This window comes from Mastigoproctus giganteus, chromosome 13 (genome assembly GCF_048544385.1).
Source record: "Mastigoproctus giganteus isolate SK-2022 chromosome 13, ASM4854438v1, whole genome shotgun sequence".
Lineage (NCBI taxonomy): Eukaryota > Metazoa > Arthropoda > Arachnida > Uropygi > Thelyphonidae > Mastigoproctus > Mastigoproctus giganteus.
In genome coordinates, this window is record NC_143587.1 from 98,651,809 (window position 1) to 98,677,928 (window position 26,120).

The following is a 26,120-nucleotide window of genomic DNA, read 5'->3' on the forward strand; positions in this document are numbered from 1 at the left end:
TTTCATTGTTTTTTTGGCCCTATGTTAATTCCTGAATTCAAGTACAGAGAAGGGCAACAAGATTGGTGAGAGAAACAAAGTTGTACTCTTACCGAGAGAGGATTAAGTTTTGCAAATTGCAGCATCGACACTAGGCATTTGCGAGGTGATCTGATTGAGGTTTATAAGGCCTTGAATGGTTTAAGCAGGCTCAATGTTGATGGGATACTTCCACTTGCTCAGTTTAAGAACCCGAGGAAAGGCAGTTGTAGAATAAATGTGCAGAAGTTTGCCTTTAGCCCATGGGTAGTTGATTGCTGGAACAGACTTCCATCTGTTGTTGTGGAAGTTGATAGCTTAAATGAATTTAAGGCTGAAATAGGCAAACATTTGTAGTGAATCGATGGGTGAATTGGGAAGTTTTTTTGTTTTTTTTTTTTTAGCTGATGCTATATAAGCTTGCTTTCTTGAATAATATGCCTCAACTAATGCTAATTCTAATAAAAGCTTATCTATCTGGATTTTCCAAAAATTCAGTAACCAGAAAGAAATGAACGGAATTTGTAGTGGCTGCTGAATGGATTGCATTTGAAGCACCATGTAGAGCTCAAAAAGGTTAGATCGTGGAATAATAATACTAATAAAGTCACTTTATTAATATTCAATCTATGTCAAATAGGCTAAAGCTAATACTAAATGTTACTGACTGAGCAATGCTAAAAAAAAGAGGCTAATTAAGTAGCAGTAGCATTAACACAACATATTGCTAATTAAATTTATAAATTGTTGGTAGGTTTAACTGTGTGTGCGCACAAGCACACACACACACACTGTATCATAAAAAGTGGGACCCACTTCAGAGATGGATTTAGGACCTAAAACCAATAAAAAAAAAGTTCATGTAAACATAGGTCTGATTTCACTTTGTTTCTGGGTTACAGCCAGTTATGACCACTATGCCCCCGAATATAAGTCTGCGAAAGCCTCATCATAAACCTTATCACCCACTCAAAAGTTCCAGGTGTCTGTCAGATTTGCAGTTCTGATGCTGTTGGATCTACCACCATCTGAAACTCATTTTCTAAATGAACCAGTTGCCACAAAGTGTTTATATATTCTCTGAAAGGTCTCCTTATTTGGCACATGATGATTAGGGACATCTTCTTCGTACAGACGTTTTGCTTCAGCTGCACTGCACTAGCGAGTCCATATGTAAGATGCATATCTGTCATCTCGCATATGGCAGACATGCACGAGAAGAATTTGAATCACGGCACATGCACAGTATCAGAATGTTAATAACAAGCTCCAAGTGTAGCATCCTTGTCAGGAGAACTAACTGAAGTCATTCGAAGAACACTATGGGATCTTTTTTACATAACTACAGCAAGGCCCTCTATGAGGTATTCAGCATATTTTGTAAACAGTTGAATGGAGCCATCTATGCTAACTCAGTTTGTGGAAAGAATTACTAGAAAAAAAAAAAAAAAAAAAGACTAATTTGGAAACATGGCAAAATCAGATCTATGTTTACATAAACTTTTCATTGTTTTTTGGCCCTATGTTAATTCCTGAAGTGGATACACATTGTATATATATGTTATAATATGCCCGGTACACACACACACACACACACAGGGTTTCTCAAAAATACAGTGCATAACTTCAGGAATGAGTTCCTCATATGTAGACAATAAAAATATTTTTTATCAACATAGTTCCGGAAATGCTTGGTTCCCGAGTTATTAACCGGAATGTCTTATCTCCTGCAGGTGATTTCCTGCATCACAAGGTACTGACAGAATCTTGTGGTTTTCCATAACGACCATGTACTCAAATCAGGAGCAAGCAAATATGCACTTTATGTATGGTTTGGCGGACGGCAATGCTCTGGAGGCTCATCATTTGTACCACGAAAGGTTCCGAGAACAAAGATGTCCAGACAGGAAAATGTTTGAAAGTATCCATTGCCACCTTTGTGAACATGGGACCTTTACACCTTGTGCTGCCGACAGAGGACGACCAAGATCTATGACTCCTGAAGTAGAGGAGGGTATTTTGGATGTTGTGCATGCCACTCCTGGAATCAGCACACGCAGAATAGCAATGGTCCTTGAGGTTGTCACAGACATTCTCTCAGATATGCCAGACAAGCTGCACTTGCTTCCTGGGAGTCTAAAACGCTGATGGAACTGATATTCGGGTGACACTCAAGTCAAGTGGACCCAATTTCGGCAAAGTCCGGACGGTCTGTGACAGCCATATCGTCTGCTTGCACCTTCACGATGGTGGGACTGTTAGTAATCCTGGGTATAACCTCCATGCACAAGTACATGGTGGGTGACCACTCAGGTGTGAACCAACGTAAGCAGGGGTCGAGGTGTGGCGCCCACACCACATGGAGGAATGCCGTCCCTCTATGTTACCAGGCAGTACTAGGTGGTAGATGACTCTCATCAACTGGTGCAATACCACCACTTTGCTTATTGGAGGCTTGAAGTGGTGGAACCCATGTTTAGTCTCTAGAGCTAAGTTCCAGTCAACCCTTCCCTATCTCTTCCATCATGCAGTATGATTGATGACTTTTGAGATTATGATGAACATTGTGGCGAGATCCAATATTCCTAACACTTCGAGGGTACAGCTCTAAAACGGTGTTTGCAGGCCGGCCGCTAGTTAGTTCACCGGACCAAACCTATTGGTAACTCTCTAGGAGGCTTCCGGATCAGCTAGTGTATAATCTTGCTACCTCTACTCTGCCGGATAGTGACTGGAGGGAGTCCGAGTAGTGTGTATGTGGGGAGCATTGTTGAGGCCACGTTATGTCAAGGATCTAGGTATATTCTTACCACGTGTATGCCATATCCAAAAATTTCATTACTTCAAAGAGCATGTCCCACCCACTTTTTCTTACTATTGAATCCACCATGAATTGTCAAACTAATAGAGCAAGCTTATCTGCGAAAAGATCTAAACCTCCCAAGCACTTCCTAATTCATTTCACAAATATACGTGGTCTCAGTTCTAATCTAAACGATATCCATTTCCACTTGCAGTCTACCAAACCCCATGTACTTTTTCTGACAGAATCTCAGTTATCTGTTGATTCAACTACTACTCATCTCAGATGCCCAAATTATTTGCTGTATGATTCCTTTCGCCTCAAAGGTGGCACTTGTGCATATGTCCGTTCTGATATTCCCTGTTAGAGACTTGGCAATTTGGAATCTACTCTCTTTGATCTTCTGTGGTTTAAAATCACTCTGCCTCATTGTGTAAAATTCATGTGTTGTCTCTACCGTTCTCCCAACTCCACTAATCACTTGGAGCTCTTTGACTTTCTCTAATCCAACTTTCCTAACAGTGAGGTAATTTTCCTTGGTGATTTTAATGTTCACAACTCCTGCTGGCTTCCGTTTTCTAGTCACACTGACCGAGCTGGTCGAGATGCTGAGGCTTTTGCAATTACTAATGACCTTGCACAGATTGTTCATTTACCTACAAGAATATCGGACAATCCTAATCATACAACCAACACGCTTTGTCTTTTTCTCACAAACAACCCTTTTAAGTACAGTTGAAGTGAGAGGTCCTTTAGGCACTTGAGATCACAACTTGGTGATTGTCTCTTCTCCAATGGAGCCTTTATCTCATGGCCATTCCCAACCTCGTGTTGTTTGGCATTACAAGAATGAAAAATGGGATGACCTGCAAGATTTATTTTCTTCTTTTCCTTGGTCGGATTACTGTTTCAAAACTTCTGATGTCAACGTTTGCTCAGATCGTGTCAGTGAAATTATTCTTGCAGGAATGGAATCCTTTATCCCACACTCCACTTTAAAATCTCATCCTTTATCTAAACCTTGGTTTTCCAATAAATGTGCTAAGCCTGTTCAAGAGAAGAATGTTGCATATCGTAATTGGCTTGTTTCTAATTCTTCAGGTTTCATTTTCTGCCTACACCAAAGCTCGCAACAATTGTAAATCAGTTATTAATCAGTCCAAACTAGAGTTTGAACAGGCTAAGAGTAGAAAACTTGCTTCTTGCCCTAATGGTAGCCGAGCATTCTGGTCCCTTGCCAAAGCTATTGGCCGCAACTTTTCCCATCTCTGCCGCCACCTCTGTCCAAACCAGATGGTTCTGTTTCACTTCAGCCAAGGATAAAGCTGACCTGCTAGCATCCCATTTTTCTTCCAACTCATATATTAATGATCTTGGTAAAACATCTCCCACCATTCCCAACACGCTCCATTCAATGCCTCCTGTGGTCTTCCGTCAAAAGGATGTCAGATGGATTTTGACAAATCTTGATACTAAGAAAGCTCCAGGCCCCGATGGTATTTCTCCACTTGTTCTCAAAACCTGTGCTCCTGAACTTACTCCTATTCTTTGCCGCCTTTTTTCACTTTCTTATTCCAAAGGTGTTTTTCCTTCTGCTTGGAAATTTGCCCATATCCAGCCAGTTCCTAAAAAAGGTGACAAATCCCTCCCATTGCAATTACTTCTACTCTTTCTAAGGTAATGGAGAAATCAATTAACCACCAACTCCTAAACTACCTAGAAACCTTCCGTCTGATCAACGATCGTCACTATGGATTCTGTCAGTGTCGATCCACTGGTGATATTCTGGCTTATGTCACCCATTTATGGACTAATTCAATGGAAAGGTTCGGTGAAACACAAGTAGTTGCTCTTGACATCTCAAAGGCTTTCGATTGTGTTTGGCATAAAGGTCTTCTGAACAAGCTTCCATCTTATGGTTTGCCACCTGTTTTTAGTAATTGGTTATCCAGTTTTCTCTCTGATCGCTCACTGAGGGTGATGGTAGATGGCTCGTTGTCTATATTAATGACCTTCTTCCATTGACTGGAAATCCTATCCATAGTTTTGCTGATGATAGCACATTGCATTCCACTTTCCATTTTGAGAAACCTTGCCCTTTTCAATCAGTTTCAACTTCTCAAAAATCTGCTACCAATTCCTTAAATGCCGATCTTCAGGTAATTCTCCAGTAGGGCAAAGACAACTTAGTTGATTTCAACCCTTCTAAAACTCAGTCTTGTCTTATATCTTGCAAAAAGGATTCTTCTGCTCCTATGCTTATCTTTAGTGACACTCCAATTTCTAGGCAAAATGATATATCTCTTTTGGGGATTACCCTGACTTCTAATCTTTCTTGGTACAAACACATTACAAATATTGCTTTCTCTGCATTTGAAAAACTTGGTTTTCTCTTTCGCTCTTGGCATTACTTTTCTTCTAAATAGCTGCTCACGCTGTATAAATCGCAAATCTGCCCTGCCCTGCCATGGAATATCGTTCCCACATCTGAGGTGGTGCCCCCAAAACCTCTCTCAGGCTTCTTGATTCCATTTAGAAGAGGGCAGTTAGGTTAATTCATGATTCATCTCTAACAGAGTCTCTCCACTCGCCGTCTCATAGACGTACTGTTTCTGCTGCATGCCTCTTCTACAGATACTTCCATGGGCACTGTTCTTCTGAATTGGCTTCTATAATTTACGCTCTCTCTTTCAAAACAGTCTGAACACGTGCCGCCACCAACCAACGTCCATTTACTGTCCAACTTCAAACTCACAGAACCAACTTTTCATCTTCCTTGTTTATTCATTCAACTGCCATTTTCTGGAACAACCTTCCATCGTACGTATTTCTTGAAAATTACAGTCTACGGAAGTTCAAGTCTAATGTCAACAAATATCTTCTTTCATCTTCTCAACCTCCAACCCAAGCACGGTACTAAGTACTATAGGTTCTAATACCTCTTGTGTTTGGGGTTTACATAAAAAAAAAAAAAAACTGGCTGTTCAACGTTAGACTATTTGGAGAGTGTTGCGAGAACACCAACTGTAACCTTGCTATCTGCAATGGGTACAGGCCTTGTCACCAGCAGATTACCCTGCGCAAATAATGTTCTGCCAGTGGTTCTTGCAGCAGTGTGGTACAAACTCCTCACTTTCCTGCCTTAGTGATATTCAGAGATGAAACACAGTTCACACGAGAGAGAATCCAAAACTTTCACAATCAGCATGTATGGGCTGAGGAAAACCCACATGCAGTTCTTCAATCACATCACCAACAGCGATTCAGCCTCAACATCTGGGTGGGTGTTTTTGGTAATAAGTTATTTGGGCTCTATGTACTTGTAAACAAAATCACAGGGTAGGCGTACAGAAACGTTCTGGAAAATAACATGCATGATTTCTTGCACGACATGCCACTGATCATTTGTCAACAAGCATGCTTCATGCACGATGGTGCTCCCACATATTTCAGCCACCCAGACTGCAATTATCTGAATCGAAGGTTTCCTGGTCAGTTGGACCAACTGCCTGGCCTCCATGCTCACCTGATTTAAACTCACTAGATTTCTTCTTGTGGGGTCATTGGTGTATTCGACTCCACTAGCTGATGTGGAAACTCTCCGCAATCGAATTGGGGCAGATTGTTAGACAATACGAAACATGCCAGGAATTTGGCATAGTCTTTGTGAGTCGATGTGAGGCCTGTATTCAGGCAGAAGGTGGACATTTTGAACCATTACTATAAGGTGATGTGAACAGTTAAGTGTCATAGACAGACCTTCAAAACTCGGAAACCAAGCATTTCCGGAACTACGTTGATATAAAATATTTTTATGGTCTACATATGAGGAACTAATTCCTGAAGTTATGCCGTGTATTTTTGAGACACCCTGTATATATATATATATATATAGGTCGATTAGTTCAATTAAGTGATATTTTTATACGTGCATAATTTAGACATTATAGGTATTAGTGTGTATACAGATCAGGTAATCAAGCTAACATATATAGGCTATCTTAATTCTGGTTGGCCTATAAACGTTATGTTAATGTAAACGTATTAATTACTATGAAGCAAAATATGAAAATATCAATACTAATTGATAATGAAAATATAACTTAATGAAAATGAAAAATATCAATACTAAACGATAAAGGGTTATGCAATTTTTCGAAAATCATTCCCTCACATGGCCATCTATCCACTACTTCATCGGGGACTTTGAGCAGATCGATAGCCAGTCTAAAGGAATGTCTCATACCTATTCGTTTCTGTTGTCTTCATACCAGTTTTGCCATTTATTACTTCGCTAATATATATAAGCGATATTTTTGGTTTTAGTAGGGTTTCTAATTTATAGGAATGGATTAATTATTTACTTAATTTTTTAAATTTAATTTTCTTTACATTTTGGATTTAGATAAGTTTTATATTTTTAGGTTTGAATTTAAATTTTGTAAGCATCCGGTACAGCAAACTGGGATAGGTGACACAAAGCCCAACGGGTATATATCTGAATAAATGAGAAGGTTCTTACTTACTTCTACTGTCCTGTGTAACATTTGTAGGCCAACCAGAATTAAGATAGCCTATATATGCTAGCTTAATTACCTGATCCGTATACACACTAATACCTATAATGTCTAAATTATGCACGTATAAAAATACCACTTAATTGAACTAATCGGCCTATATTAAATCATGCACTTGTAATGTCTAATTGCCCTATGTGCAATAACACTAACATAGCACACATGACAAAAACCATACCATACAATTCTATCATTATAAACTTTAAGGGCCCCGGGTGCCAAGCGTTATTGTGATCAAGCGATTCTCTGAGCTATTTACAAAGCGTTTTCTCACTGCGACAGTTCTTGTTAATTTGGAAAGTTTTTCTTACGTTTAAAGTTATTTATTGTTAACTTACTCTTACGAACTGTAAGTAAGTTACAGAAAGGAAAACCACCTTTCTTTTTTCTTTCCTTAAAACTAACAAACTAACTTACACCGCTTGGTCACTCTAGCGGCACTGCTCCTGCCTCCCCGTGGCGGGGCCGGTAATCTTGGCAGAAAAGGCTCTCTGCCAAGGGCTAAAAGGAGCAAACATGGATCACGAAGTCCGTAATCCATCTGTTGAGCCTCATGCCTCAACTTATTCAAGGACAGATCAAACTGACTTTGACAGTTCCCATCCCAAGAGACAAAGAACAGAAGGATCCAAAAAGGAAACACCACTGTTTCTTATTATACATTCTCAAACAAGTCAACAAGTAGGTGCACTTTCTCCATTTCTTATCCAGAAATGTCTCGAGAATGCTGCTGGACCGCCTAAAATGGTGAAAAGACTCCGCTCTGGAGATCTACTCATAGAGACAATGAATAGCAGGCACTCTGAAGCCCTGCAAAGAATTTCAAAATTCGCGAATATTCCTGTCACAGTTACTCCACATTCCACCTTAAATTCATCCAAAGGGGTGCTGTCTGAATGGGACTTAATAAATGTTACCGAAGAGGAATTAGTCCAAGAGCTACAAGATCAAAAAGTTGTACAGGCAAAGCGAATTAAAATCAAGAAAGACGGTGAATTAGTTCCCACTCGCAGTGTTATACTGACCTTTTCTACGCCAATTCTTCCAGCTACAGTTAAGGCTGGATATCTGAACTGCCATATTCGACCTTATATCCCCAACCCTCTCAGGTGCTTCAAGTGCCAAAAATTTGGCCATGCTCAAACAGTGTGTAGAGGGGTTTCAGTGTGCCCCAACTGTGGATCTAAGGAACACACACAAACAGACTGCCCAGCAGAAACATCAGTATGTCCAAACTGTAAAGGTAACCATCCAGCTTACTCGAAAATCTGTGAAACCTGGAAAACTGGAAAGAAGATTCAAAAGTACAAAATAGAAAACAAAGTGACTTACCAAGAAGCAAGGAAACAAGTTTTACTCTCAGTACCGAAACTCACATATGCAGCCGCAACACAAAAACACAAATCGGAAGGAAGTCAAACTGAAGTGTCCATACCACCAGCTACATCCATTTCCGATTGGGCACGAGCTGTCCTAGCGAGTCCGCTGGAGTCCCCTAAAGAACATGTAAAAGACCAAGCAAATAATACCCCAGTCACCGTACCACCAACTATTACTCCATCACCCTCAGATAATGAGAGTAGGAGAAATATTAAACCTCAAAAGATTCTAACCGCAGATATGGAAATCGATGACAAAACTAATAACGATGAAACATTTTTAGAACTACATGCTGAAGAAGACATGGATACTGCACGACCCACTTTCCCGAGAAAAGATAAAATAAAATTGGAACGCCATAAACAGATTGGATCTAAAAAACAGTCAGAAACACCTACTTCAAAAACTAAATAATGGACCAGTTGATTCAATGGAATTGTAGAGGCCTCCGTACCAACATAGATGATATTCACGACATGATAAATCAGCATCATCCAGTAGGCATCTGTCTACAAGAAACGAATCTTTCTCCGCAAGTAACACTGTCAATTAAAAACTATACAATATTCAGGCATGACAGGATCTCTCCACATGGTGGTGTAGCTATACTGATTGATAGTAAAATCCCTTCCAGACGTACACCCCTACAAACCACTTTAGAAGTTGTTGCAGTACGCCTTGCTCTTGGTAAAACGCTTACACTTGTATCAATATATATCTCACCAAATCAGAACTGCTCGATAACTGAACTAAATGACCTTATCCTACAACTACCCTCTCCGTTCTGCTTGTTGGGCGATTTTAATGCGCATCACCAGTTATGGGGATCCTTACAGACAGACAATCGGGGAAGCACGATAGAGGCTTTTCTTGTAAAGAATAATCTCACTCTGCTTAACACAGGCTCCCACACCTATGTCCATTTTCCAACAGGCTCAACCTCTGCTATAGACCTGTCGATATGCTCACCCACATTATTTCCTGACATCGATTGGAGAGTCTCAGAGAACCCATTAAATAGTGATCATTTTCCTATAATCTGTAAGCTCTGCACAAGGACAAACTTACCAGTAAGCAGTCAATCTAAATGGAAATTCTCAAAAGCTGACTGGAATAAATATGCATCTAGTATTACACTAGAGGATGATATTATCCAACATCACTCCATTGATAACGCCGTTAAACATATCACAGAACAAATCTTGACAGCTGCTGCTACTACCATTCCTCGAACTTCAAATAAAGGATCCAAACACAAAAACTATTGGTGGAATTCAGCATGTAACACTGCTAAGAGAGAGAAGAACAAGGCGTGGAATCAGTTTCGAAAGAATCCAACCACTGCTAATCTCATTACATACAAGAAACTAAAAGCCCATGCCCGCTACACCCGGCGAAAAGCTAAAAAGGAATCTTGGATTCGTTTTGCTTCATCTGTCACTAAAGACACAAGTGCAGGACTTATCTGGCGAAAAATAAGATGCCTCACTGGTAAGTTTCCATCTATTCCTTCCCCAATCATTGTCCATAAAGGACAGGAGATCACCCTTCCAGAGGATATTGCAAACATCCTCGCGGAATCTTTTGCTCGCCATTCTGCCTCAACCGCATATGATCAAACTTTCCTAAAAGCCAAAACAGTAACTGAAAAATATAAAATAAATTTCGGAACGAAGTCAGCCCTCTCTTACAATAAACCACTAACCATGTATGAATTAGAAGAATCCTTAAAAAATTCAGCCAATAGTGCACCTGGTCCAGACGGCATATATTACCTAATGTTAAAGAATCTAAATGAGGGCACACGCTACTCCATCCTAAAACTTTTCAATCGAATATTTGTTGCAAATTACTTTCCTATTTCCTGGAGACATTCTGTTGTTCTACCCATTCCAAAACCAGGAAAAGACCAATCAGACCCGCATAATTATAGACCAATCTCACTTACTAGCTGTCTGGGTAAAACTCTGGAAAAAATGGTACACAGTCGCCTCACCTGGTATCTTGAAACTCAAACTACTATGAACAATGATCAGTTTGGATTTCGTAAAAACAGGTCTACCCTAGATCTTATGATTAAGGCTGAGGCAAATGTGCGAAATGCATTCATAAAGAATGAACATCTGGTCATGGTGAGCTTAGATATAGAGAAAGCTTTTGAAACCACGTGGCGTCATGGCATCCTTCATGACTTACATGCCCTAGGACTAAGAGGGCATTTACCATCATTAATTCAGAGCTTTCTTGAATATCGAACCTTCCAGGTTCGTTTTCAAAGTTCACTCTCGAAAATCTGCATACAAGAGGAAGGAGTCCCACAAGGGTCAGTCCTCAGTGCCACACTCTTCGCAGTTAGAATACACACTCTAACAACAGCAATCCCGAATTCAGTAGAAACTTATCTTTATGCTGACGATCTCACTATATCCAGTCACTCACAAAATATGTTCTCCATTGAAAGGAAACTCCAACTGTCAATAAACAAAACGCAATCATGGATGTTACAAAATGGCTACCGACTATCTCCTCAGAAAACTTTTGCTATACACTTCTGCAAGAAACGAAAACTGCACCCTGATCCTGAATTGCGCCTTGGAAATCATGCTATTCCAGTCAGTGACAATATTAAATTCCTAGGTTTAATATTGGACAAGAAATTAAACTTCCTGAAACACATACAGCATGTACGAACTATTTGTTTGAAAAAAAATGAATATCCTTAGAGTTCTTTCTGCAATATCCTGGGGAGCTGACCGATACTCCCTTCTCCACTTATATAAAACCATAATCCGACCCAGATTAGACTATGGTGCACCTGTATATGACTCAGCTAGAAAGTCAGCATTACAGTCCCTAAATGCCGTTCAACATAATGCACTTAGAATAACTCTAGGTGCCTTCCGAACATCTCCAGTGCATAGTCTATATATTGACGCACATGAACCTCCATTATCCTTAAGGAGACAGATGCTGCTGCTTACGTACGCTGCAAAACTTCGGAGTATGCCCTCACATCCTATCTGTCCTTACCTCTTTAACCCGTCTTTCATAAATTTCTACAGGAATAAACCAAATGAAAATAAACCTGCCGGAATCAGATTGAACTATGTTGCTCAGTATTGGAGTGTCCCACTCGACAATATCCACCAAGATACCGGAGAAATAGAGCCTCCATGGTCCACTTTTAAAACTTTATGTGATGACTATTTTAGAAAATGGGGAAAACAGGCGCTGAACAATGAAAATGTACAGCAGCTACATTTAGCTCATGCATCAGCAAACAAACATTGTCTGCAAATATATACTGATGGATCCAAATCTGATACAGATGTGGGCGCTGCTGTAGTTCTTCCCACTTGTACAATCTCTCAAAAACTTTTCCCAAGTTGCAGTATTTACACCGCCGAACTTCATGCAATAAAAATGGCTATCGAACACATCAAAAACAGGTCTAATGAAGAGATAATAATCTATACCGATTCCTTAAGTGCAGTAATCTCTTTACAACATAAATGTCCAAACTCTCGCCCTATCCTGAAAGAAATCAGAGCAGAGTTAATTAATCTAACAGAGCATAACACAGACGTAAGATTCTGCTGGATTCCCGGGCATGCTGGAATCCAGGGAAATGAAAAAGCAGATCAAGCAGCAAAAAATCCAATTAACCCAATGTCTTCACTTGCCTCGTTTCCTTATATGGACTGTAAACTCATCATAAAACAGTTATGTATTGACCAATGGACATCAGTATGGCAGCAACAGACCCATAACAAACTTTTTCAAATAAAGCAAAAGCCACAATACTGGAAATCTAGTTCGCGATTAAACAGACGAGAAGAGGTTGTTCTTGCAAGGACACGCATTGGCCATTCCCATCTGACCCACCTCCATTTGTTAACAGGGGATCAACCTCCTCACTGTCAACATTGTTCTGCCCTACTTACAGTGAAACACATTCTCCTCGAGTGTCCCTACAATCATGCTGCTCGACAAACAAATTTTAAATCTGTTTTAACTCAAAACAATTCATTACAGATGAATCATATTCTCAGTGATGACGCAAATTTATCCGATTTATTTAATTTTTTAAAACAAATTCATTTATATGAACTTATCTGACATATGACTGGAAAAAAAAAAAAAATATATATATATATATATCATTTGCAGAATTACTGTGACAGGCACAATTTGGCCTTAGTTGCCCTTGTGCCAATAAACTCCCATTAAACCAACCAACCATAAACTTTAAGTATTAAATAAACACTATATATATATATATATATATATATATATATATGAATATGAGTTAAGTTAATAGTGGTAAGAGTTTTTAAAGGTAAAATATGATATACTAGCTTATCAGGTAAACCAAAAACCATAGCGGGTACCCAACGTGACCTGGAAAAAATCAATATATGCCATGACATAAGCAATAAATTATAAAAATATATAAAAATACCATTAAAATGTTAATTATGGCAATAAGATACATTGAAAGGGACTTTTTCGAGGGCTAACCCTTTCAATGTATCAACCATAATTAACGAGCTATCCGTTTCTGTAGTCATCGTCCAGCATAACTATGTCCAAATATATGTAAAATAGTAAGATAGAGCAAAAATAGTGACGAGAATAAAATTATGTTGATTAATCCCAAATTTAGCAGTAAGCTGGCAAGATGACTGTTAGCCTGACGGATAGCCAAAATTTAAATTAAAATTAGAGAAAGAGCTATAATTATTATTAGGCATATGTGCATAGTTGATAGTAAATGCAGTCACGGTAGTCTAAGCAAAAGTAACAGTGGGAGCTATCGCTAACCAAGGCGAACGGAAAAAGGTATAAGAATAGATATAGTACCTCAATCTATTAGAGTATTCGAGGGGGATTGAGGTACTATATCTATTCTTATACCTTTTTCCGTTTGCCTTGGTTAGCGATAGCTCCCACTGTTACTTTTGCTTAGACTACCGTGACTGCATTTACTATCAACTACGCACATATGCCTAATAATAATTATAGCTCTTTCTATAATTTTAATTTAAATTTTGGCTATCCATCGGGCTAGCAGTCATCTTGCCAGCAGTCATCTTGCCAGCTTACTGCTAAATTTGGGATTAATCAACATAATTTTATTCTCGTCACTACTTTTTGCTCTATCTTACTATTTTACATATATTTGGACATAGTTATGCTGGACGATGACTACAGAAACGGATAGCTCGTTAATTATGGTTGATACATTGAAAGGGTTAGCCCTCGAAAAAGTCCCTTTCAATGTATCTTATTGCCATAATTAACATTTTAATGGTATTTTTATATATTTTTATAATTTGTTGCTTATGTCATGGCATATATTGATTTTTTTCCAGGTCACGTTGGGTACCCGCTATGGTTTTTGGTTTACCTGATAAGCTAGTATATCATATTTTACCTTTAAAAACTCTTACCACTATTAACTTAACTCATATTCATCGTCCTAGATGGCATTAATTGGTTATGTGACTATTTAATATTTATTGTAACAGTTACTATTTGCTTCTTCATACTTGGATATATATATATATATATATATATATATATAAAATTGTATTGTGATTAAAATAATTCTGAAAAATTGTTACGAAAGATGTGGTAGGATATGTTCTGATCCAGAACTGCTAATTTTGTTTTCTATGGGATTATTTCTGAATTAATAAAATAAAATAAAAATTTTAAAAAAATGGCAGTTTAGTCTTTTTTTAATTTTCTTGAAATAACTTTTTTTTTCTTTTTTTTTTTCCCAGGAAATGTAGGTAGTGCTTTTTCCATTGATCCTACCCTTGGTATTGTGATGGTAGCTAAAGAACTTAACAGAAGAAGCATGCCAGAGTATTTTTTAGTGGTTAGAGCAACAGATCATGGCACTCCTGGTCTGAACAGTACAGTTACTGTACACATAATTGTTACAGTTGCCAATAATGCACCACCAAAATTCGAGAAGAGTGAATATGCTGTTGATTTGTATGAAAATAAAAAAGCAAGTACATCAGTAGCATCAGTTATTGCCACAAGTCGTTCTTCTGTGTATTATGAAATTGCATCAGGAAACACTGGTAACAGTTTTGCTATCAATCCAACTTCAGGAATTTTGTACACAAATGCTATTCTTGACTATGAAGAAACTAAGTTTTACAATCTGACCGTGCGTGCTACAAACATGGTGGGTGTTAATAGTACAGTTTTTTTATTAGTCCACATTCTTGACAAAAATGACAATCCTCCATACTTTCTGTATCCTGAATATGTTGGAATTATTAGTGAAAATGCAAGAGTCGGAAGTGTTGTTTTAACAAATAACAGTGCTCCTTTAGTTGTATCAGCTAGTGACAGAGATTCTGAGTTGAATGCTGTACTGAAGTTTAAAATTGTAGAAAAATCAGCAAGAAAATATTTTTCTATTGATCCTAACACAGGTAAGAAAACTGAATTGTTTTTGTCGGGGGGTATCAGACTCAGAGTTGCTTCTGGGTCATGTCAACAGCTTGTGGGCTGCACTAATATATATATATATATATATATATATATATATATATATATATATATATATATATATATATATATAGCATACACCAGTGTCACATTATTGAAAGAAATATTCAAAATATTTTCACATATTGGCCCTTGCACAAAGTGCAAGGGCCAATATGAATATAAATATCTATTTTTATTGCATCTGGTATTAATATTAGAAATAGCATAAACATATAATACTAACATTATCTCTTTGATAGTGACACTTATGATGATTTGCATAATTTATGAATTTCATAAATTATACAAATAATTTATGCCTCAAAATTAAGCATCACCATTTACCCTTATTTAAAATAGTGAATCTGTAAAAGTTAAATACAGTCAGTCCTCGTATAAAACTTGTTTACACTACACGAGCCAACCGGGTTAGCCGGGTGGGTAAAGTGCCTGCCTGGCAACCCAAAGGTCGCAGGTTCGAATCCCGCCTCAGGCTTGGATCAAAGTACTGCAAAAACCTTGGGAGGTGCATTATGGCCACAGAAGCCGATGCGCCAACAACTACCAAAAAAAAAAAAAAAAAAATACACTAGACGAATTTGATCATACATGATTTATAAATAGGGGAACAATGTCGTATATAACACAAACCGAATTCACTTATGCATGATTCGCCTTTGTGTTTACAAGAAATGGCAGTCCAATGCGGAATCACCCCAACTAAATGCAACACGATAGGAATGAAGAGAAGATTCTGAAAAATGTATTTTTGTTTTTTATATCAGTGAAGGGGAAACACATTTCACCATAATAACGTAAAAATCAACACAATTCCAGCTATTGGTATTATCACAAATGCAATTGGATCGAGTTTACTACCAGTTTATAACAGATTCCACTAGCAGAAACACAACTGGAATTTTTTTTTTTTTTTTTTTGTTTTATTGCAGTGGCTTCCGGAAACATGCTTTAGTAAAATGTGAGCTAGTCAGGTGTTAATAGTGTGTCTCTGCCTTTATGGTGTTGTTTATGTGTATCAAGCGTGCCTCCTCATTTTGTAATTGTGCTTTATTCCCTAAAAATGAATAAAATACTTTTTAAAAGGTGTGAAAAGGAAGACACTACAGATTCAGAGAGAAAAAGAAAAGCAATATGGATAGACAGAGGTGGACTGGGTCAAAAATTCTTACCAGGGAAAATCTGTAGTGGCCTCATTATAGCGTTTATGACCAAAATCACACTGGCCTCCATCGTCTTCTGGCTTCCGGTCCACCGGGGTTTCCCTGGTAAGGCTTATGGAGGAAAATGGAAGAACATGTGATATTGCACGTGCTACAGGCCTAAATGAGGCAATGCTGAGAATTAGAAAGAATGCAGAGAAAATAAAAACACTTTCATAACAGGAACAACTCAAAGTGTAATAAAATCCATTAGATCAAGACACAAAGAACTGGAGGAGATGGAATGGCTGGCATCTGTTTGGATAGAAAAATCAAACATAGAACACGGTTGCTTACGATAGAAGCAAAAGCATTAGCAATATTTTATTACATAATACTGGTAATAAAATACATATTTTATTAAGATTATTTATTGTGTTTGGTAATGTTTTGGTTACAAATGTGTGTTCAATCTTGGGTGGTCGGCACCCAAGATTGAACACACATATTTTTCCCCATAGGGTCTGTTTTTTATATTACACGATTTTGCATTGCATGAGGGTTTCTAGGAACACAGCTATTGTACTATACGAAGACTGACTGTACTGGCTATAGAAAAAAGAAGAAAAAAAAAAGATGGTTGTTAGGCATCTCACAAACTAATTCACACCCCTATTCTAAACGAATTATGTAACTATTTTAAGTATATATGATTATTATTTATTTTTGTTTTAGATAATCACTTTATTAGCAGTTTTTTGCTTTTTTAAATTTTTTTTTATTACCTAATCCAAAAGTACATTACCAACTGTGTCAAGACTACTACTACTCAGAATTCCTAAGGGGGGACAAAATAAAGGTTATAATAATATATGCACCAACATTGAGCCATGATGATGAAGAGGTTGAAGAAATGTACACCGAAATTATTATTGTTATTAGCCATATGGTGCAAGGAAGCCTGAGGCTTATGCTGCACCAGCCAAAATAATTTCCTGAGTTACCCTGAGAGAGAGAGAGAGAGGGAGGGAGGGAGGGGGGGGAATCAGCAAGAAAGAGAAGAAAGATTATATCCAGCTCAGGACCCTGGATGTGCCAAGCCCATACTCACCAGATGTGAGCCCCTGGGGTTGGATTTTGAGAGAATTCTAGATGAACAGAAAACTCACTACACCATCATTATGGGGGACTTGAATGTTAAGGTTGGAAAGAGACAAAACACAGAAATGGAAACTATAGGAAATTTTGGAATCTGTGAAAGAAATAAAAGGTGAAAGACTTGTGGAATTTTCATAATCTTGAGGAATATCAGTAATGAACACTTTTTTTTCAAGAAAAGGTGAACAGAAACTGGACAGGGAAGAGCCCAAATGGATTAACAACTACAGGTGACCCCCACTTAACGCTGATCATTCGTTCCGGAAAAACAGAGCGCTAAGTGAACCCGCACTAAGTGAGCGCCGCTTTCCCATAAGGTAACATATGTATTTGTGAGCTGCGGTCGGTGCCATAGGATATTTCCTAATCAATAATAAACGGTAATGAAAAGATGCACAAATGTCGGTCAAAATATTTAATATTCAAACATTTGTACACATAAAATATTCTGCATTACATACGTATATAATTATGTGGTAACTACTTACGTATCAAAATTAAACTTAAAATTCCAATTAAAATCATGAATTTAATTGATTTAATTTAATGGATGAATTTAATCATGAAAAATATGTGGATTTTGAGTTGAACTTTGGCCCTCTTCCAAATAAACTAAAAGGGGTATTCATTTTAAATGGCCCGCAGCATTACCACCCAACAATAAAGTCAACTGATCCTCCGCCCCTTTGAAACTTGTTTTTTCTTCTTTCAATATGAAACTTCTTTTAGGCATTCGTTTCCACAAAAGTCCTGCTTCATCTATGTTAAAAACTTGTTGAGAAGTATAACACATAATACCCCTCTTCAATAATTTTAACATGTTCTTTTTTGAAAGTTTCGGCTCCTTGATCTGCACTAGCGGCTTCTCCCTGGATTTTAAATCTATTCTACCAGCCCTTACCAGTTTTAAATGGTTCCACATTTTTTTTTTTTTTTTTTTTTTTAGGCGAGTTTTCTTCAGATCATCATATTGGCTAATCTCTTTCTCTCTCTTTTTTTTTTTTTTTTTAATATTTAACTTAACTGAATTCTGCATTGGAATATTATCTTCTATAAAATTAAAGTCTTTCCATTTCAATCTTAATAGCCGTCCTAGTTGCTTGCAGTGGAACAGCTATCTTTCCCGCTGCTAAAATAAATTCTGTATTTTTTTATAATTGTTCTTACAGTTAAAATTGCAAGTCCTAAATTATGGCACACATCCGCTTGTCGTTGACCAGAATCGATTCGCTTCAAAACGTCTAATTTAATTTTCAAATTCAGTCTTTTTCTTACATTTATAGTCTTCGTACTGCGCCCAGACGTTGTTGCTTTTTCATTCCTATCGGTCATTATTAGCTCTTCGAAAATATAACTGCGTTGGTTGAATTAATTATGATACAATGTTCAAGTAAACTTTCCGTTACGCACGATGTCTAATACGGTACTGAGTGATGACTAGACTTCGGATAAATGCATATAACGCAAATATTACAAGCAATATATTTGATCATTTTTTAAAATGTTGATCTCGGAACTACCTAACAAGTCACTGTACTGCAATTAAATTAGCGTGCGAGAAAATTTCACTGAGCGTGGGAAACGTTTTAATGCTGTTTTGCTATTCATTTTCAAGCTATCGACTCCATCAAATGAAACGATTTCGTTAAATATGTCAAAAATGCAATCTGTAAAAGAGCGTTATAGTGATCTGTGACAGCGTTATAGTCAGATACGGGTTATAATATAAGAACAGCGTTATAGCGAATCAGCGTAAAGCGAACCGCGTTATAACGGGGGCCTGCTGTAATGAAATCGACTTCATCCTCACTAACAGAAGATATATTGTGAACAGTGTTAATGTCATGAACAAGCTAAATGTTGGTAGTGATCACAGAATAGTAAGATGCAAACTTGATATAGATGTTAGAAAAGAAAGGAAAAAAACTGACATAGAGTAAATAATACAAAAGTCTTTGAGATGACAGAAGAGGAGAAAAAGCAGTATGTACTGGAACTTAGGAACAAGTTTGAGCTTCTGCAGACCTTTCAGGACCAAGATATCTACGAGGAATACAACTTTCTGAAAGTGATAAAGCCCAAAAAATCTATGTGTAAAAAGAAATCCAAAGAAGAAAAAATTAGTCAAGAAACACTTGTCATGATGAACCAAAAATGATAAATGAAGAGCAAAATAAACACTGACAAGGACAAAACTGAGAATACTGAGTTATGCAAAGCCATTAGAAAGAAACTCAAAGAGGACATAAGAAAATTTATGTCCTCTCTAAAGAATAGTGATGGTGTACTTAAAAATAGCAGAGAAGGCATAATTCAAATAGCAGAAAACTACTATAAGTTTCATATAAGGAGCAAGAGAATGATCCCAGCAGTGCAGAAGATGGATCACAAATTAGCAACACATACAACATCTCCTGATGAGGTAGTGGTGAACTCCCAGCATTTTCCAGAAGATGCTAACATTGGAAACTAGAAACTCTATGGTAGATATAACAGATAAAACTTTATATGACAAAGAAATCAACCCCTTTACCAGAAATTTCTGAACAAATGAACACTGAAAGCAAAGAAGTAACTGATAACTATATTGTAGAACAGCCCTTATACCTCTCTCTAAACTGAAGCAGTGTTAGGTGGGTCAGAAAACTGCTAGATTTTTTGGGGGGGGGATACACAACTAGCAGATTAAAAATAACCACATTCAGAAGTGAAAAGTGATATTTGCATTCATTCTATTGGGACATGCAGCAGCCCGAAAATCAAGGTACCAGGGCTTTTCAAGTTATGCTGTGGGTCATCATAGAACAAGGAAATAAATGGCTCCATTAGTTACTTACCCTGATGAGTGCAGCCCATTGAGAAATAAATGGGATTCTAAGAGCAAGAACAGGTGAATGTACACCAATGCTAGGAGCATAGTAAATTAATTTCATGAATTTGAAGTGCTGGTCAAGTCACCAAAAATGCAGACAAATTTTGGGGATATCAGAAACATGATGTCACTCACTTAGATTTGAGGGATGCATAATTTAAATATGGGGAGTGCAATGTATACAGAAATGACAAACAAGACAGGAGGTGGGTGGGGGTTATGCAATTAGTTGAGAAGAACATTATCTAAGGCAGTGCATCCATTTAACATGTGTGGCCAGAGCAATGTTGAGTCAAATTGGTGTGACAATGCTGGGAAAACAAAAACTACAGTAGGAGTGTGTTATAGGCTGAATGATTGTGATGAGTGCAGTGAATAACAGTACAGAGAAATAGAGTGGGCCACTAAATCGGAATGCCTTATAATGTGGGATTTTAACCTTCCACATATTAACAGGAACTTGTGGGTTAGTCACTTGCATACTAACAGCCTTTTGTGAATTTATTGGATGACTGTTTTCTAGAGCAGAATGTTAGAGAGACAAGAGAGAGCAATACTCTTGATCTGATTATCAGCAGTGATTCTTCATACATTAAGAATCTGCAGATAAAAGAACTTCTAGGTTGCAGTGATCACCATGTATTTATGTGTATTTTACTTAAAGTTGTAACTACCATAAAGGATAAAGGGGAAGGGTTTTGCTTTCATAAAGAAACTACAGTGATCTCAGACAATTTTTAAATTCTATACAGTGAGACAATGTTTTTACTAACAATGTTTTTACAAATTCTAAATGAGAAGAATTGAGTGAAATAATCATAGAAGCAATGAACATTTGGGACATGTGGCAGAGAAGAAAAATGCATGCTTATTACCAGGTGATACTGAAGCCTATGGTAGATATAAACTAGTCTGCAATCAAATCACAACAGAGGCACTTTATGCAGTCTCTAGCAAAGGATTCCATGAAAAGCAGCAAAGACTTTACTTATATATCAACAGAAGAAGAAGAAGAAGAGTTGAATCAGATTGGTCCACTTGATGTCGATGTTTTAACTGTTAATGATTCTGCTGAGGTTGTTGACATGCTAAATAGGTACTCTACATTCTCACATGAGGAATTCTTTACAGAGGGAGATGCCAAATGTTTATCTAATTATAATAGGGAGCTAATAATTTTTTGATAATTGAGGTTAAAGTGGAAGAGAAATTGAGGTTAAACATAAAGAAAGTGCCAGGGGTTGATGGGATCTATCCAGTTATATTAAGGGATACAGCAATGGAGGTAAGCAAACCGTTAGTCTTAATTATGAGAGAGCCTTTGGATTCAGGGTAGGTCCCTGTGGATTGGAGATGATGATGTATCCCCAGTTCACAAACTGGGATCAAAGGGTGACATGAGTAATTACAGACCTGCTAGCTGAACTTCCATTTCAGGGAAAATAATGGAGTCACTAGTTAAAGAAGTAATGCAGCACCATACAGAGAGGAGTGCATTTATACTTTAGTCCTAATATTGGTTTTTAAGTGGTGCTTGTGTCTGACCAATTTGATTGGATACTATGATGGTAGTGACAAAGGAACTAGGTGCAAGGTGCCTCCATAGCCAGGTGGGCAGGAGCAGCAGTGCGTAGCACACGCTTCTTGATTAGACCGGGGTCCGAGCCCATGACCACCAAATACGGAGGATGCAGAAAGGTTAGGGAATGACCACCGCATATCCGAGAGCAGTTATGGTCTTAGTTGCTAATGCTCTTAAAAACCAAATAACAAACAAACAAACTAGGTGCAAAAAGAATTTTGATATGATATTCTTGGATTTCAGGTAAGCTTTTAATACTGTTATACCTATTGGATTGATATTGGATATATTGGAGCAGTGTGGCATTAAGGGAAAGTTGCTGCTATAGCTAAGGAGGTGGGTGAGTGAGAGAAGACAGAGTAGTTATCAGCGTACACTACTTTTCATGGATTAATATTATTAGTGAAGTCCCAGGGTTCAGTGCTGAGGCTATTGTTTTCTATTATTATTAATGATATTGATGAGTGCATATGAGGCTAAGTGTCTAGGTATGGAGATGATACAAAGGGTGGCAGGGTGGTTAATGACAGTAATGAAAGTATTCTGCTGCAACAAGGTCTAGAAAAAATTATTGGCAGATGGGCTGAGAAATGGCAGTTGAAGTTGAGCATGTCAATGCATGGTACTACAAATAGGTAGCAGTCAGGATAATGGAAAATGAGAAGCACTTGGGGCTAATTGTGCAGTCTGATATGGAGCCAGAAACATATGGAGCAGTGCAGACAACCTGCTGGACAGCATATGGAGTTTTGTCAATGGCATACAAGAATTTTGCTAGCAATGATAAAGGGGTGATTATTCCATTGTATAAGGCCAAGGCCACATGTTGAGTACAGCACATTGGTCTAGATGCCTCATTTTAGGAAGGATGTAGAGCTGCTGGAATGGGTACAGAGTAAGGCAATGAAATTGGTGAGGGGAAAAACGGAGTGCTCTTATCAAGAAAGGCTTCAGTTCTGCAAATTGCAGCATATGGAGACTAGGCACTTGCAAGGATGAGCTGATTGAGGCACTTAAGGCTCTGAATGGATTGAGCAGGCTGAATGCCGATGGGATTCTAGCTCAAGCCATGCCAGTGAGGTAGCTGAATTCAAATTGAGAAGGATGGTTGCAGAATAGATGTGTGGACGTTTACATTCATCCTGCAGGTGGCTGATTGCTGGAACAGGCTTCCATCCCTTGTTGTCGAAATGGATAAGCTGAATAAATTCAAGGAAGTACTAGACGAACTATGGGAGGGAATTGGTATGTGAAATGGGAATTTTTTGTGTTATTATTTTTAAAAAATTTTTATTATTATTATTATTTTATTTTTTGGCTGATGCTGTATACGTTTGCTTTCTTGAATCATTTGTCGCTGTTAATACTAATACTACTACTAACCCATTTATTAAAAATTTTTAACAAATGGACATTGAAAGCAAATAAAAAAAAACACACACCTCTATCCTAGAAATATTTACTGATGAGGAAATGGATACAGGTGAACAAAAAACAGCAGAAATCTAAACCAGAAAAGCACAATCTGTCAACTCTTTGAAACAAACCAAAGCATAAGTTAAATCCAAATGATGAATACAGCAGTTCAGTGAAATTGCAGAGGCTTATGAAGAAATCTATGCTGATGTACTTATTCAAAAATATAATTGTGTTTTTATCTGTGGGAAACCTATCTGAATCCCCAAGATTAACAAAACATCTAGCACTATAGAACCTTCTCTAAAGATAGAACTGGTGGTGTCAAAACTGTGGTGGCCAAATACTTTCCAACCCAAACAAATATCATTCGGCGCCTCCGTAACCAGGTGGGCAGGAGCAGCAGTGCGTAGCACACGCACTGTTTGAGCCTGTGACCACCAAATACAGAGGATGTGGAAAGGTTAGGGAATGACCACCGCATATCCCCGGAGCAATATGGCCTTAGTTGCTAATGCTCCTAAAAACCAAATAACAAACAACAACAAACAAACAAATATCATTCATTAGTAACTTAGAAGCTGAAAAAGTTTGCATTTCAGTTGGTTTTCTTCTAACGCTATGCTTCAGATATCTCCCACCAGAAAACTGATGTTATTAGCAAACTTGACAATTTATTTTTCAACTACCTTCAACCTTACACCTCTTAGTTCATTTTAATGGTCATAACCCTATGGGGAAGTTCTAAAACAAACATACATGGTCAGATAATATAAAGCACATCTATTCCAAATGACTATTACCCCATAAACCTAATTTTCCTAGTTTTCTATTATAATTTTTTCCTAGAAAAAAAAGTGATATATTTAGTTATTATTGTTATTTTTTGGTTTTTAGGAGCATTAGCAACTAAGGCTATATTGTTCCGGGATATGCGGTGGTCATTCCCTGACCTTTCCGCATCCTCCATATTTGGTGGTGACGGGCTCGAACCCCGGTCTAATCAAGAAGCGTGTGCTATGCACTGCTGCTCCTTCCCACCTGGCTACAGAGGCGCCTATATATTTAGTAATACGCAATGTGAATATCAGCATAACAGGTCTGCACTAGATCATTTTTGATTGGATGGCTGCATTAGAAATACATTCATAAAGTCAAAACATCTAGCAGTTGTGCTTTTTTTTTTTTTTGACATTGAAAAGGCATATTATACTACATGGAAGTATGGACATTTTCAGGATCTCTACTACAGAGGACCTTGGGGACACATTTCTTCTCAGAAAGTTTCTATCAAATAGAATTTTCCAAGGCAGATTTTCTCTCTCAAAGATTTTTTTCATTAGGAAGAAAGAGTGCTGTAAGGATTGGTCCTGAGTGCTAAGTTATTTGCAGTCAGAATAAATACTGTCAATGAAAAACTGCCGTAGACTGTATCAAATTCTCTTTATGTAGATAACTTCAGTTTTTTCTCCCTCATTTGAAATGAGGAGAATTGAAAGGCAATTACAAAGTACCATTAATCATGTTAGCATTAGCATTAGTAGAGGCATTTGATGCAAGAAAGCAAGCTTATGCAGCATCAGCCAAAAAAAAAAAAAAAAAACCCACTTCCACTTCATCCCTCTGTTCGTTCAAAATACCTGTCCAGCTGAGCCTTAAACTTATTTAGGCTATCAACCTCCATCACAAGGGATGGAAGTCTGTTCCACCAACCAACCACCCGCTGGCTAAAGGCAAATTTCCGCACGTCTATCCTACATCTGTCTTTCCTCAATTTGAATTTATGCCCTCTCAGGTGATTTTTCTGAGCTAGAGGAAGAATCCCATCAGCATTGAGCATGCTTAAACCATTCAACGCTTTATACACCTCTATCAGATCACCTCGCTGGTGCCTAGTCTCCAGACACTGTAATTTGCAAAACTTAAGCCTTCATAAGAGCACCCCTTTGTTCCATTCACTAATCTTGTTGCCCTTCTCTGTACTCGTTCCAGCACCTCTACATCCTTCTTGAAATGAGGCCTCCAGACCTGTATACAGTACTCTAGGTGTGGCCTGACCATCGCCTTATACAATTGAATAATCACCTCCTTATCCCTGCTGGAAAAATTCCTGTATATCATTGACAATACTCCATGAGCTACTCTTGCAGCCCGTCTGCACTGCTCAGAGAACTTCATATCTGCCTGCACAACCACCCCCAAGTCCCTTTCATTCTCTACCACTGTCAGTGTAGTACCACAGAGTTGATGTTAGTTAATGTGCTTTGGATAATAGTTTGTTTCATTTCTGCTGGAGATAGTTTGCATCTAGACCCAAAATAAAATTCATTGGAGAAGTTATACTTGTCAAATGAAGTGTATAGCCTTCTGAAACTGTATTGGACACTCATTCAGATTATGTAGATTAGATTATTTAGCCCCCAGTAGATGATTCGGTAAGAAAAAGTGCATTATCTGTAATGATACAGGTGCGTGTTGGACATATCCAATCCACAGGCTATGTAGAAGAATGATCCACCTCTAACCCTTTGATGTAAACAATTAACAATGCCGTATGCTTATGAAATCCAATGCATTGTCAATCATCTAACCTGGCTAGAAATAATTGACTGAAATGGGGGAACCTGTAAGCATCCAC

At 37.8% G+C, this 26,120-nt stretch overlaps 1 protein-coding gene across 1 annotated transcript in view; it reads left to right on the forward strand.

Moving 5' to 3' along the window:
* LOC150076295 (fat-like cadherin-related tumor suppressor homolog) overlaps window positions 1-26,120 on the forward strand; it is a 780,225-nt gene that overhangs the window by 268,982 nt on the left and 485,123 nt on the right. Inside the window, exon 10 of the mRNA XM_090387312.1 lies at window positions 14,568-15,236. Coding sequence (XP_090243438.1) covers window positions 14,568-15,236 — 669 coding nt within the window. The remainder of the gene's footprint in view (window positions 1-14,567; window positions 15,237-26,120) is intronic.